The following is a 15,744-nucleotide window of genomic DNA, read 5'->3' on the forward strand; positions in this document are numbered from 1 at the left end:
CCCCGGGGGCCGCCGCCTGGGCCCGGCCCGCGCGGGGGGCGCCGCCCGCCGCCGCCGCCGCCGCCGCCGCCAGCAACAAGAGGAAGCGCGACAACAAGGCCAGCACCTTCGGGCTCAACTACAGCCTGCTGCTGGGCCGCGCCCCCGCCCCGGCCGACGAGCCGGCCGCCCGCGCCCAGCCCGGCCTGGCCGAGCCGCTCTACACCGGCACCCCCTGGAAGAAGAGGAACTACAGCCAGGGAGTCGTGGGGTGAGCGGCCGCGCGGGGCGGGCAAGGGGGGCGCCGGGGCCCGGCCCCGTTCGGCCGCCGGAGGAGGAGGAGGACGACGACGAGGAGGCGGGGGCCGAGGTCCTTCCCCGCCCCGGGGCCGCTCGCCGTGGCCGGGCAGCAGTGGCCGAGGGGCCGCTGGGCCGCGGGCCCGGCGGGTGGCGCAGCGGGCCGGGCCGGGGCGGCGGGGCCGGGCCGGGGCGGCGGGCGGTGGGTGCCGGGCTGTCGCTGCCCGGTTCTAGTGACAGCTGCGCCCGCCGGTGCCCGAGCGGCCTGCGCGGGGCCGGGAGAGCCGCGTGTGTCCGTGTGTGTGCCCACGGAGCGGGCGCGCCTCTCCGCAGGGACCGGCGCTCCGCGGGCACGCCGCTGTCACCGCCCGTGCACGTGTTGGGCGCTCCCGGCCGCTGCTCCTCGCTGTCACCGCGCTGTGCCGGCGGTGTGTTCCCTGCTCTGGAGCTCTGTGGTGCCCTCGCTGCTCACACACGTGCGGCGGGGCCGGGGGAGGGAGGTGGCAGGGCCGGCACGCCTGCCCTCCGCTGCGCTGTCAAGCACACCTCTAACGCTTTGTGCTGCCTGTGCAACAACGGCGTGGTAGGGACTAGAACTTGAAAAAAAATAATAATAATCTGCTGGCGTTAAAAGAAAGCGCACAGACTAGGTAATTTCCCGGGGAGTGTGTTTTCTAAGAGCTGACAGAGTGCATGCAGGCAGGCACCTGCTCTCAGAAATAAACTTCCATGCATGTGTAGTGAGCTATGGAGTTCGGTGTGGGAATATTAATGGTTGACATGGATCTCTGACTGTGGAATCCATGTGCTGATCTGAATATTTTGTCCCTGATGTTTTTGTGCTAGCTTAGGTCTCATCAGTTGGCATTGCATGAGCCCCAGGAGATGGAGAGCAGCAAATGCTCATCTTCTGTTCACCTGAAAACTGGTTTGAGCCCTCCTCTCCTCTTTTTGTAAACACCACGATGGCTCTTGATATGAGTGATGACCTGGATAAAAGCCATTTGGTAACTTCTGTGGATTTTTTTTTTTTTTGAAAAATATAACCTTTGCCTTGAACCCTCCAGGGTCTGTGTGGTGGAGGTTCATGGTAACAGTTGAAGGCCTGGAAGGGCTCATTTTAGAAATCAGTTGTGACCGGGTTGCGAGAGTTTTTGTGTACTCAGTTTGTACCTTCAGCCCCCTTCCACTAGAAAGCATCAACCTCTTTGCCTTCCAGAATCTCTGTTCTGTAAGACTTGTCAAAATGACTGGTCAAATTTGCTGGTTGTTTTGGAAGACAAACTCTTACCACCTCTGCCTCCCTGTTTTCTTGTGAGCGCTTATGTTGCCTTTACTGCTGGGGTTATAATAATTAATAAAATGACACTGCAGAAGTACGGTTTTTTAAATTTTTTTAGTCACTATAGCTTGGAACATTCTGTAACTTTCTTTACACGACTTAAAAGTAACATACTAAGTACTCGATTTTTGTAAGTTAGTTTTTGGACTCTGTTTATATTCTACCCTGTAACTTATTTACTTGAAGGCTGAGGAACATTTTATAGAAGAGCTTTACTCTCTCTCTGTCTTGTAAATTCATAAACCTTTTTCTGTATGGAAGATATAGGGGGAGAAAAGGGTGAGTTTCAGCAAGAGGTTAATAAAAATATTAATAATAACAGGAACTCTGCCAAAGTAATCAAGGTGTTGCTAGAGTTGAATTTTGGTGGAATCAGTTTCAAACTCCAAGTGGAAGCACGTAAATTACGGAAGTTTGCTTCCAAAATGCTGTGAATTCCAAAAGTTTTTAGAGGCTGTTGGCTAACAGTCTTGAATGAAAAATTGTGGAAACAGTTTCTAAAAGGAACTGAAGCCTCCCAGGAAAGCCTAGAAAATGCTTATGCCCTGTGAAGGTTTCAGTGTGACCGACTGGCTGCTGGCAAGGCCACGTGAAGCCTCCTGTGCCTTGGTGTGCACGGAGGTGCTGCCATTGCTCCTGAGTGCAGGTTTCTCTTTAACTCTCTGTTGTAAGGCATCTGTCTGCATCTTGAGACCCTGGACAGTAATGATGGATAGAGAGGTTTGTAACCTAGCAGATGAGGTTGTTGCTAAAGTAAATATTTTAAATTCGTTATTTCCAACGTAAATTCCCAAATTTGTGTGGGCTATTTCTAGCAGTTGTTGGGGAAAAAAAGACAGCTGCATTGCTGTTACAGCATTACTTGTGTGTTAACAGATATCTTTTTCTCCCCTGATTGTTACTATGCAAGTTGTGAAACAGTAGTAAAGGCTCAAAGTGCTTTTCTGTCTATACCATCCTTTAATTTTTTACAGTTAATCACTTTAAATTTTGCATCTTTGGAATACAGGTGGTGTAGAACAGTCCCACTTTCAGAAAGATGAGGCCTGATTTGCTGGCAAACGCAGTCGAATGCTGATATGTGGCATTCATATTTCCAGTGCAAGGATGTAATTTGTGTGTATGCCTGTGCAAAACCAGCTCTGAATGTGCAATTCTATTGATCAGCTGTCTGGGAAAACAGTCCAATAATTTTTAGCCTGTTGGACAGATTATGTAAACACATAACAGCATGTAACTAGCTGTCTAAAAATTTAGGTAAGGTAAACAGGTTGAAATAGAGATTTTGGTTAAAAGCTTAAGTATGTGTTCAAGTCAAGTTTTGGATTTTTTTTTAAATTTTTAAGAAACTTGCTCTTTTAGATAATGGTATTTAGATATATGAAGAGATAGACAAATAATTAAAAAACCCCCCACAAGAGTATTGGTTTTGATTTCAAGATAGATTTTTTACAAAGCCTGCACAATATTTGCTAACATTTACCTGTGCTGAAGTATGGACATTCAACACGTGGCCAGTTTTTGCTCCCATGGAGTTAATAGTGGTGTTGTATACATCCTATTCTGGCCTATCTTTAATACCTTTCCTCAGTCTAAGTTCTCAGACTTGAAATTCTATTAATAATGCAGATGTTTGCATTACTTTGTTGTGGCACTTTTAACTGTGACTTGTGAAATACCACTGTAAATCATCTGCAAGTTGCTTTGCACCAGTTGGATTCAGAGAGTCCTCTGGGAACTCTCTCATCAGACAGTAGTGCTGGAAAGAACAGAGAATGCAGAAAATGAATGAAAAGTTTTACAGCACGCATATGATATTACTGTTGACTTAACACGTATCTTCAAAGAGTTAATTGGATTTGCCTTGACAGAGTAGTTAGTAGAAAAACTCAGGGATGTAGGAAGATATATGGATTGGGGGTTTTGGATGGGATTCTGTGTGTGTCTGTGTGTGTGTGTCCCAAGGGCAGCAGTAAATAATATTAGTAGTGTCACAATTAGAAAGGAACAAAAGGTAGTTGGGTTACTGAAATACTATTTTACAGCTTTCACCAAGTTTAGATTGAGCCTGGCGAAAAGGTGACACAAGAACTGCTGAAACAAGAAGCCTTAAATGTAACAAAACCCAATAATAGAGACTTGTGCTTAAGTTTGGCATGTTTCTTGTTGGTTTCTGTGATTCTTGTGCCAAAGGAAAGGGTCCAGTTTGTACACAGTTCCCAGGAAGGAGATGTAGGTCTGGGGACTCTGTAGGGAGCTGGTTAATTTTCACAATAATCTGCAGCCAAAGGTGCAAACGCAGTTCATGCGTGAGTTTAAGGAGTTAAATCTATCATGGGTACTGCTGAGGAGGAACATGGTTTACATAGAAAACAGCGCTTTTTGAAATATTTAATGTATACTGTTTTGAAATACTGATGGAAACTCTTCCATGAAAGGGAGAGAATCCTGTGACCCCCAGAGGTGGGAGGTGCACACAGACGTTCACACCCTTCCATGCTGCTGAATTAGTTGGCATGGACTTTAGCAGACTTCTGCTTAATTGATATAAGGTTTCCCAGGATTACAGAGGATACCATGAAATAAAATTATAACTACTTTAGAGAAGAAAATAGCTTAAAGCCATACATCTTTGCTACAGAAATTCCATTGTGAGTTTTTCATGTGGAGTTTGTCAGCTTCTCGGGTCTTTCTGTCTCTTTTTTCAAAGAAGCGAAGTGTATTAAGGTGGCACAAGCCCCTTCTCCCAGGTATGAGCTGACCAGAGGACAAGGAGCCACATAAAGGCAGCTCTCAGCTTGTGATAACTTGCCCAGTGTCTCCTCAGCTCTATTTGCTCAGGCCCTTGCATGGTATCAGCCATGGCAGCATGATTTCCATATGAGCTGGAACCTGAACTGAAAGAGCTGAGTGTAGTGTGAGCACAGCAAGTCTGTGTACCTGGAGCAAAACCTCTAGCCAGCCTGAATGCCTGACTTGGGGAAATCTGATAAAATCCTAATCAATTGTGTTGTTTTTTTGGTCATGTACTGTGAAGTGCTTACATCAAATGCAGGGGTGGTGCTTGATTTATTGTTGCATTACTTGATACAAATGCTCCACATAAGTGAAACACCTTTGTGCACAGATTGACTCCTGGTGAAACAAAAAGGAGGTGTGTGCATAACTTCTTCATGTGTCTTCTTGTTATAGTAGTTGCATGTGGTTTGGATTTGGTGAATTCATGTACATTGAGACCTAGGTTCCAGGTGAATTCACTATGTACATCACATGTAAAAAGGAGTTATTTGGGAAGAATTCATAGACACAGATCTGCTTGCTTTCTCTAAAAGCCTCTTAGAGCAGATCTCTGTCCTCACTCTGTAGCTGTGTGTGTCGCTGTAAGACAGAAGTGCAGGGATGTAACTCCAGTGCAGATCCTTTTGGTGTCCCGTCGGATGAGCTCCACTGTCGCTCCCTGTCTCATCCTGAGTCATGCCACAGCACTGTCCTGGCAGTACCCTTGTGACAGCTTGTGCAGCTCTTGAAGCCAGTCAGCTGTGTTTTATGGAAGTGAAATCGGATATTTCCCCACAATCTCCTGTAGTAAGAAATGACTTCTTTTGGAGGGATTGGGAGAGAGAAACACGTTTACTAGGGAATGAAGGTGATGGACCAAAGGCAGTTTGAGGAAACCTTTAAGAAATATACTGTGCATGTTATACAGCAGTATTGCTTGAGGTTGCAGAATTTTGGAATGGGGCCAGCATTTCAGCATGTTTTGTTTAAACAGTTTAAGGAGGACTTCAGAGGCTGCTGATTTCTACACGTGCAAGGAAACAGCATGTGGATGTATTCCTGTGAACTGGTCTGTTTTCTCCAATTCATATCTTTGGTTTGGGACTTGAATACCTATTTACCTTGGAGTGGCTATATAAGGAGCAGAAGTTTGGCAGACTTTTTTTGGTAGATAGAGATGTCTATATTAAGTAATAGGAAGAGCATGTCATTCCTTCTCGTGTGCTTGCTGATTCCTGAGAGCTGCTGTGTGCTTTATGTAGCAGTAGGCATTGAAGAAAGAGGATCTGTTCACCCTGAATCTTTATTAGTATTATATTAAACCATATTGGGGTTGTAGCTCATATTTTTTAATTGTCAAACTAAACTCAAGGTCAGCTTTAAGAAGCCTAAGATCATATTGTCAGTCCTAGGGAATACAAGTAGATGGAGACATGTATCATGGGAGCACACTGTTGCTTTTTTCTCCCCTTCAATTTTTTTTTAATGCTATCTCACTATGCTAGTTTGTTCCTGGTTAGTTTCTAGTCACTTATTTAAAATTGGAGTATGAGGTCTTTTTTTTCACTTTGGGAATTCACAAAACTCTTAAATATGGTTTTCAGAAGTCGTGTACATAACTTTACCATTAAAATAGGCAATAATAGAAATACTTAATATTTTTGTTTTATTGACCTCATAATGTGAGGATTCTGAACAAATCTTTCAATATGGTGTATGTGCTCCCAAAATAATGCATATGCCAAAATTTAAGAGGTTGTTGCTTCAAAGCTTGTTGTTTGTGTTGTATGTGATGTAAAACAGTGGTTCCTACACTCTCTTTGCTGGATGTTGGAACTGGCAGCAGTAGGATAATGTGGCCCAGAGCCAGCTTAGGTGTTATGTTGAGGGATGTGTGTACTGGTAGTGATATAGCAACATAACCAGTGAAAATCTTGCACAATACATATTATGAGCAAATAAATACCATTGCTTTTCTCAGTGAGCAGTTGACATGCTAATTCATTATTTGAACATGCTGGGAATTCTTAAATTATGAACATTGTCTTTTTGAATTATCTTTTTGGATGAACTGCCAAAGAGCGCTCAAGATGTCAGTCCTGTTTGAGTATTGCTTTCTGTCCCTCTGCCTAGAAATTGGGGCTAAAGAATATATTTCTATAAGCAAGAAAAAGAGAGGAAAACTAGTGGACTGGATGTAGGCTTCAGTTATTTTTCCTAGGTGACACAAAGCTATAGAAGGAGCAATTTGAACTTTAATCATTTTGTAACTTTACCAACAATAGATAACACAGCAGGATTTTTTTCCGGGAATACTACGAATTTATGATATCAAAGCAAGAGACAGATATGGATTGAGGCATCAGAACTCTTGTTCTTAAGTTTGTACAAAAACCTCCCCTGCAGATCTCTAGAGATGGTATTAATCTTTTCAACAACTTTGTGTTGGTGATCCTCACGTGTTGTATCGTAGTCACGCGATCAATGTTAGTATTGCTGCGTTCAGTACGGGTCTTCTGATACTACCTGTCCCTGGTGGTTGTCTTCCTGACCCTTAAAGCTGTGTCACAAAATCTGTGTGAGACTGAGCCCCACATCCCACGAGCTGATTGTGTCCCTTGGCTGCCCCCGGGGCCACTAATCTCTGAGGATGGGTCACGGGTGGGAGGCAGCTGTGCCAGGGCAGCTCTAGCACAGCAGCTCAGTGTGAGGGTGAACTGGCTGCCTCACTGGGGCTGAGGATGTCTTATGCTGGTGCATCAGCAACATCTGTTAATTTTCTTCCTCCCGTGGTGACAATTAAGATTATTTGGCAGACCTCATTCCAGACCAGCCTCTCTGACAGTCTCATAATGTCCTCCATGGCGGGAGAACTACATCTGAATTATTCAAAAGCAATGTGCAGTGAAAGAGGCAAAGTCTTGCTACAATTGCTTGAGAAAGCTTTCTGGTGTGGAGTTCTCCATCACCATACTGTATTGTGTATATAATGCAATTTTTTTTTTTCCACTGCATTTTTTAGGATTTTTGCTGGGAAACAATGGTAGCAGGATCAAAGTGAGTGTCTGTGCATCTCCGCTCTTCCATGTTGTCAATGTGGTCTCTTAGGGGAGAAGTAGGCAACACTATATTGAAGATGTTGTTAGACAGCACGGAGGAAATAGTGTTGTGATTCTGTAAGTAATAGGATATAACAGTGGACAAATGCAAACATTAGAGTCCTCTAGGAACTTCCAAATCAGAGAAATGAGGATAGTATTATATGATAAATGAGAGGTGTGTAGGTAAGTAGCAATATTGGCTCATTATCTTTACTCAGTGTGGATTTGTTTCCAGTTACATTTAAGTACAGCCACTGAAAGTATCATGTGCTTTCTTACCATTACTTTGTTTCCGGGTGCAGTAACACCTGAAAGAACTTGAATTAACCTGTTGCAAATACCAATATAGGTAAGCCCTTCATATACTGTCATATGGTAATTAGAGTAAGAATACAGCTAGAATACAGCATGCAGGAATATCGTGCTGTAGTCTGTGATGACTGAGGTGTTGGTCCAACTGTTATGTGTCAGTGTGTAGTCTGAAGACTGCAAGTCATTAATCAAAGCTTGTTGACCTTGCCTGACCTCTTGATGTTGTGATTGATCTGAACTGAGGAAGTGTGATAACTTACTTTCTTAAGCTTTTTTTAAATCTCACTGTTAATTTTAGAACTGTTCGCCTCCTATGTTACTTTAGGAACAGCTGATATTTTCCTGTATGTTACAGAAAGCAATTGTGTTTTGTTCTGGTTTTGAGGGGTCTTTTTTGTTTGTTTTGTTTCAAGAGTTGTTATACAAAGCATACTCCTTTATTTGCATCTGCATTCCTCCCCCTTCTCCCTCAGTAAGATTTTGACTTTAAAATAAGTATGCATGTCGTTTTTGAAAATGGTGTGAAGGAGTTGTGCCTTGCACATGACTTTATCTCTTATATATTCAGAGGTACTCCTGGTTGGCAAGCTTTCCACAGCTGCTGGTCAAAGTATTAAGTTCAACATAATGTGGTGAAGGAATTATCTTCATCTGAATAATGGTCATGATTGCAAATCGCAGTCTTGGGTCATAGTACTGAATCAGGCTAAGAAAAACGAGGTCATGGTGGTTTATTTGATTTGATTTTTGCTTTGTTATATCACACTCTTCAGTTGGGTGATTCAACTCACATGCTTGAGGATCTTTTATATATACTCAGCCTTCTGGTTGTGTTTTGTGCTCAGCATCTTATGCTCATTTGTCGATGGGGATTTTTCCTGGTAGTAGTCATACTTGGCAGGTAATCACATGAGAAAATTTTCATGTTGATTTTTGCCTTGAAGAACTAGTTTGTTATTGAGGTAAGCAGCTTCTCTACATGTACCTCTGCTTCCGACATCAGGTGGAAAAGAAGTTGGCCTCATCAAGCTGTTAGATTTCTTCTTATGGGGTAGTTTTTGAGATGTGGGAGAAGGGATAGTACTGTCCTGTTTTTATTGCTGTCTTCTATTTACATCAGCTGCAGTCATTTTTCTAGCTAAGTTTGAACTAACCAGTGATCTTCTGAAGCTGTTCGTGTTACAACCTGGACAAATGTGACAGGGCACATACAGGTGGTAAAAGATAAAGTTTCAATGTAAGTAACAGTGTCAGCTCCTGGCATTAACAGCACCTTGGAGCAAATGAAGAGAATAACTGTATTAACACACTTCCTCTCTTGTTTTTTGTGCAATGTGGTATTTGCCTGTAGGCATTAAGTCACTGAACATTATATGCTGGAATAGTTCAATTCTGCCTTTGCTCCTCTGAGGCAAACCTGCTTCAGGCATGCTGGAACGTGCTCTTGCAGTTGCTATTGATTTAGCAGTTTGTGAAGCTCACAGCGACCCTCTTACGGCTCTCTTACAGCCCATCCCCACTGCTGCATCTGCTACTCATTTTTGGGGGACGCTAGACACTTTTACTTGATCTTCAAATTATTTTGTGTGGTTTCAGCGAGTCGGATGAATGTTGAGTGGGTTTCTGAGAGCTCTGAACAGCCTCTCACTCTCCATTTCCTACTTTTGTTAATGCACAACACGTGGATGGCGTGAGGAGATGTGCCATGCCAGGGATGCCCCATCCTAGAGTGTGTTCCAGTGGTCACCTTTGTGATACTAGGTCTGGGTTTGGCCATTACAAGTCCGTTTTTTTTCCATTGTGCTGATTCTTCTGTCATTATGTCCAAGCAGAACCCAGCAACTGAGGTAGTCATGTGAAATCTTAAATAAGTCATCTTTCAGCATATATTGGTGTCTGAATTTTAATCTTTTGGACTCATGTTTTGGTATCTCAGTGAAAAATTGTCTGAGCTTATATTGGTACTTTTCTGACGGAGGTACTAGCTGAAGCTTCAGGGGAAAGAAAGAAGATAAACTCCATGATTTGATCCACAGGGTTAGTCAGAGACCCAGTTCTCTGGATAATGTGAAGGACGAGGCCTGTCAGCTACATTCAAGGAAGAAGCACTTCTTGCAGTTCCTGACACTGAAGCTCTTGAGTGTCCATGTCTTGTCACTGGGCTGATAGAGGTGACCACAGGAAGCATTTTTCTGTGATCTGTTTAGGCAGTGTCCTTTTTTGATGGTTATTGTTTGTAGCTTTCTATCCTGGAATGATAAGCAGAGCAAAAAGATGCTACTGACTCCAAAATACTTTGCTGTTATTTCTCCCAGCCCATGGTGTTTCTGGTACCTGTGCCTTCTCCCTTGCAAGGAGGAGTATCTGAGCACAAGAGAACAAACCAGAAGATGAACAAATAGTTTCTAATATATACCTTTAAGGGAGCATATTCCTATATCATGAGTCCCAAAATGAATACTGCATTGTTTAATCTGAACATAGTTCACTGTTCACACCCCTACTGTAAAGATAACAATTCATCAAAGTAAAAAGTTACCTGAAATGTTCCTTGTACCTTTGCCATATTATGTGTGATTGTTCCTCCTCCTCCTTCAAAATGCACCCAGTACAGTTGGTTTTAAGCATTTGGAAGTGAGGGAGAACCACATCTGTGATTTTAGTTTTGCCTGGGTATGACAGCAGTGCATCTAAATTTGTATTGGTACTGTAGCAGTGTCACTGAAGTGCAATGACAAGTAATAAACAGGTGATAAGCTTGTTCTGACCTTGAAACAGGTAACTTGGACTCACTGTCCATTTTGCTTGAGGAATATAAATTTAACCTACAAACTTAAAGCCTTGTGATTTTAATTGTAATTGCTAGCTTCAGGTCTTTTCTTAAGAAGTTTTGAGTACTTCTAGTATAGGAAATGTACCAAAGTAACTTGTGACTCACTTTTGTATTCCTTCAATGTTCCAAAGTGCTGTGCAAAATTCCTTCCTCTTTAAAAAAAAAAAAAAAGGCCACCTAAAAAACTGTGAGTATTAGAAGATGCTGGAAAGCCTTGGGAATCTGCATTGACTTTCCAGATGGCATACTGGCACTTCAGTTTTAATTTGAAAATTATCTTATTCTGGACCTGAAAAGTTATTAACGAACTGCAACTCTGGCTAGTTATTGGACTTAATATTTTTAGATTAAATTATTTAAAGTTTGATCTCGTGTTACTGAAAGAGAGGTGTTTGGAGTTTTACTCTGTTCTTGGTTCTTCTGCCTACTTAGCAGCTAAAAAGCAGGCTGGCTGCACAGGTGGATGTGAGGAGGGTTTCTGGAGTTAACATGGTGCGCACTCGGTGTGTGTTCCTGAGCCGTGGGGCCAAGTGTGCCGGCAGCACTGGCTGGAACTCAGCCCTCAAACAGCTTTTTGTCTTGGCTTTGAGGTGACACTGTAAGCCTGGCATTGTCATACTGTCTTTTCTGTCTTGGGGACTGGTGTGCGCTTGTTTGAGGTGAACATTTGAAAGTTTGAATCAACTCTGATGGGAGGAGACGGGAGCTGATAATTACATTGCTCTTCTTCCTTTCATTTCACTAATCCTTCGAGTCATATAATTTATCAAGTCATAAATATTTGCCAGGCAGAACTCGCTGTGTGTGTGGAAGTAGGGGACTCTTCTCCACTCTGTTCTGTGTGAGAAAACCTGTGCAAGGCTTGCCAGGCTTCATGTTGGGTGACCCGCTGCACACAAAGCTCTGTGCTGTGGGATTTTAGCGCCCATCAGAGTCCTCAGGTGGAGACTTTTCTGAGCCCATGTTATCCACCAGAAGTGCTCATCAGCTTGCTAGGAGCGTGTTAGTCTCGCCTTTGCCCAGATAACATGTGGTGTCAGTTATTGGCAGGTCACAGATTGTTTGTTTATGTGATAATATTTGTTACTCTAATAAAATAGGAGCAGCGTACTAGTGATGTATAAAGAACTGTGCTAGCCTGGCTTATGGAGACAGACAGAAAGGTGTATTACCTGACCTGCTGTTTCCTTCTGCTCTGGTTTAATAGTAACACCATTGGTGAGATTTGCAGAACTGATCTGATCTAATAAACCTTCCTTTTTTCTTTTTAAGTCCCTGCTCTTAGCTGTTGTGCTGGCTCAGAAGGGGTCAGAGCTGCTCGCAAGTGTTACAGTAATTTAGTGGCTGTAGCTTTTGTTAGAGCTCTAACCCAAAAGTTGCTGTGTTACTGGGAAAGTTCAGCTAATACTGATTGAACTGCTATTGATACTGATAGTTACTTTTACTTCTTGTTAAGCTCTTGTTTTGAAAAAACCCAACTTATAAACTGTTGTTTGATCTTTTTGAGTGAGAGATTTTTAAGCAAGGGGAATTGGCAGGCTTAGGAATTACTAATTCCCCACTGTAGAAAATAGATACCTTTGACTTGTCTGTGGTTCTCATTGTTTGGAAGTTTACCTCAAGTTGTAATTACAGAAAGTCTGAAGTGCATGTTAATAGTTGCACTTTAAACTTTAGCGCTTTTAAAAATACATATCTGTATTTTAAATGAGGAGGTTGCAAACTGCATAGCTAGTATTTGTAACTGTTCCAGCAGACTAACACTTTTTTGCAATTGAGCTAAAGAAAAACTTGTGGCACTGTTTTATAGGAGAAGTTGGAATTACTGGTGTGTTTCAAGATAATTAGATATTGCTAATGTTGAAGTCTCTTTGTCATTATGAAATAAATCAGCTATTTCCCGTTGCTGCTCTTCCCACTTTGTTTTTCCTGCACAAAACCTTTTTCTCCTGCTTCATCTTGTTCTTTTGTTAGTACTTTTTCTTTCAGCACAGTTGAGGTAGCAGTTTCTCCCAATTTTTTTTTTCACTCTGTTAGCAAAATGCAGTTTTGGCACCCCATTTCCCGGGAGAAGAGAAGCAGGAGGTTCTCACAGCACTTGCTTACAGAGATAGGGGAAGGAGGGATGATATGTAGATACTTCCCAGGGAAGAAATAGAAAGTTATTCCCACACATGCAGTGATTCAGCTGGATTGTTTTTATGTACAGTGTGATTAAAAAAAAAAAGGCAGTGGGAAGTAAGAGTATTTCTCAAAACAGTCTTTCCAGTTGGCATTTGATGTTTTTGCTGGAAATGCTGTAAAAATAGAGAGCAAGACTGAGCATGCATATGGCATAGGTTTAAAAACCAGTGGATCAGTCACAGAGTTACACTTCAAGTGGCTTGTTGGTAGGATTAATTCAAGCATCTGATTTATAATTAAAGTTCAGTAGAATTTTTCTCCCGCTTATAAGACAAATTTCAGTGGGAAAAATTCTAGTACATTTGAGTGTGTTTTAGGGAGGCAAGGCAAACAGCGAAATTTATAAACAGACAAAAAATACTCACTTCTACCTTGATAGGAAAAAAGATCTTCTACATTACTTCTTGACTAAAGAATGTGTTAGAGAGTTTTAATAGAAGTAACTTGTATCAGTTTAAAGAAGATGGTATTCATCCTGATGGAAGCAAAGGATCTATAAAATAAATAAAAAACTGAAAAGATGGAGATGACAATTTAAATAATTGAAAAGAACTGTCCACATTTCTTCTTTTTCTAGTATTTTAATGTCTTTACTACACTAAGGCTGTTTCCATAAAGCAGTACTACATTAGTGCCTTTTATGATACAGTTAAACCCATAAATTAATGTAAAATCCAGAAAATAAATGAAAAAAATACATTAATTTGAGGGATTTTGGGGGAATGGGAATTGATAGGGAGGAAGAAAGAGGGGACTATGCTACAGTCTTTCAAATACTTGCACAGGATAGAAATTGTAGGTCTTGTAATGTAACTTTGGTGGCATCTTTTTTTTTTTTCTCCTTCACAGCATTTGAAGAAATGTGCATAATCACTCCACCATAATTTCTGGAAGTGAACAAACTAACTTCATGTTTTCAAACTCAGTATAATAATCAGATTAATCCCTAAGGACATTAGTCCTGAAAACAGGATCAGGGTTCCTGAATCATTTACTTATCTGTGGAAATTTTGCCCTCCCTCGGTCCTAAAAGGCAATTCTGTGAATTACTCAGCAGACAACAGCTATTAGTTAGAAAGGGCAAGATGTTCCTGAGTGACCCAACACTGAAAGCTGCCCAGAGGTGGTCTGGGTGTAGAAATGCCAATTGAAGGTGTTTCTTCCACTGACCTCTTTCCACCCCTTGCAGGATGGGAGCGATGGGTCCTCCTCGGGCTCCCTGCTGTGCTTAGGAGAAGTTGGCTGCTTTAGCTGAACCATGGAGGTGGTGGGATTTAACTTGGCTAACTTTGCCCTGCATGGATTAGGGCGGGTTGTGTAATCCTGTTATAACAGACCCTGTTGCTGGGAAGCTGGGAGTTGGTAACAAACACCTGGGCTATAAAGAACAGGGACAGAAATGAATCTCATTTGTTTCACTCTCTGCCAAGGGAAAGTCTCCATTTGCATCTTCAGAAACTGTTTGTATGGTAGATATCCTGAGTTTTAGTGGCGGTGGAATACCTGATTTTTCTGCATGTCTGTTTTTAGGTAAACTGTGAAAAGATGGTCTGTGAAGCTGTAAGTCAAATGGGTGAACTGAAGAAAAAAGGTGTGATATCAAAACCCCAGCTCCTTAAGCTTTCCTCCTTTGTCAGGTTACTATTATGGACATGTTTTGGGATGTTTCATTTTAAAGCTCCCATAGGGCATATGTGGCTCAAAATACGGTTACTATGTGACCTATAATGTATTGATATGGTTTAGTAACTAAAGATATAAAAAGTGATGGTCAAAGTCTCTGAGGCTTTTGAAAATTGTTTGCCTTATTATGCACAATTTTACTTTCTTATAAGAACGGATGTGTCTGTCACCACGAAAGTTGACTGCCTATTAAATCACATGCAGATGCAGTTAGGTGTTTTTTTAGTAGCTTAAGCAAGCAAATATTAAAAGGATTTGTCTGCTGCAGAGGCCCAGCAGACCTCTGGTGGTAGGGAGAGGACCTCAGCAGATGCTTCATGTTTACTGTTCCCTTCACTACTCTAATGTTTGCTTTTGCTTGAGTTTGTAGGTGGGAAAATAATTTGTGATCTTTACAGTGTCTGCTGTTGTTCCTGCTTCATTATTCAACACATGTAGATGGTGATAGTAATTTAGAAATTATTTTATTAAGCTTATGAAAGATCAGTGTTAAAATTGAAAGGCAATTTGGGAAGCTGTTGGGTTCCCCAATACAGTTGTGAGGAGGAGAGGGAAGGTCGGGCTCTCTGTGTCTTTCCTTTACCTTAGTACAATGTTGTTCAAAACCACTTCAGGACCAAGTAGGGTCCAAGGGGAAAAACCTTTGTTTAGTTCATGAAATTTTTAAAGTTTTGGCAGAATTTACCAATGCCATCTTTTTCTTAGCAAAATACTTTGTGAAGCTTCAAACTGAAGTTATTCTCTCTTCTCCTGTGCAATGCTGGCTTTCCTTTTGGGAGTGGAGGGATGGATGCAGTTTGGACTCTTAAGTATTGATGCTTTCAGGAGATAGAATACCTCAGGTTCCTTCTTCACATTCTTCCCAAAGACAATTATAATCCTGAAAATCTACAGTATTTCTCTTTGTTGCCTTTGATTTATTTTCTTTTCTTCCAGAGGAGACTTAAAATGATAGGGGCAACTAAACACTGTCCTGTTGAAATTATTAATCCAAAGAAAACTCAGAGACAAAAGGCTTGTTTGGTGCTGTAGGGGTATGTTGCAAATATCCCTTTCAAGTGTGGATATAAAATCATTAGACTCTTGAATCAGAAGTGAGTCATCTCAAAGCATAGAGTTTGGGAAGACAAAAGTCATCTGTGTGTTCATCCCTTACTTTTGCCCGCCATCCACGGAGTTTCTGAATAATTTAGATTTTCGTCATTCTGAAAATGAAGCTTCTTTCAGAGAATCCT

General features: G+C 41.8%; 1 protein-coding gene across 1 annotated transcript in view; it reads left to right on the top strand.

The window, feature by feature from the left end:
- The window catches only part of TENT4B (terminal nucleotidyltransferase 4B), a 42,397-nt gene that overhangs the window by 441 nt on the left and 26,212 nt on the right, over nucleotides 1–15,744 (top strand). Inside the window, 1 exon segment of the mRNA XM_032701200.1 lies at nucleotides 1–250. Within this exon segment, the coding sequence (XP_032557091.1) occupies nucleotides 1–250 (250 nt within the window).

This window comes from Chiroxiphia lanceolata, chromosome 13 (assembly GCF_009829145.1).
Source record: "Chiroxiphia lanceolata isolate bChiLan1 chromosome 13, bChiLan1.pri, whole genome shotgun sequence".
NCBI lineage: Eukaryota > Metazoa > Chordata > Aves > Passeriformes > Pipridae > Chiroxiphia > Chiroxiphia lanceolata.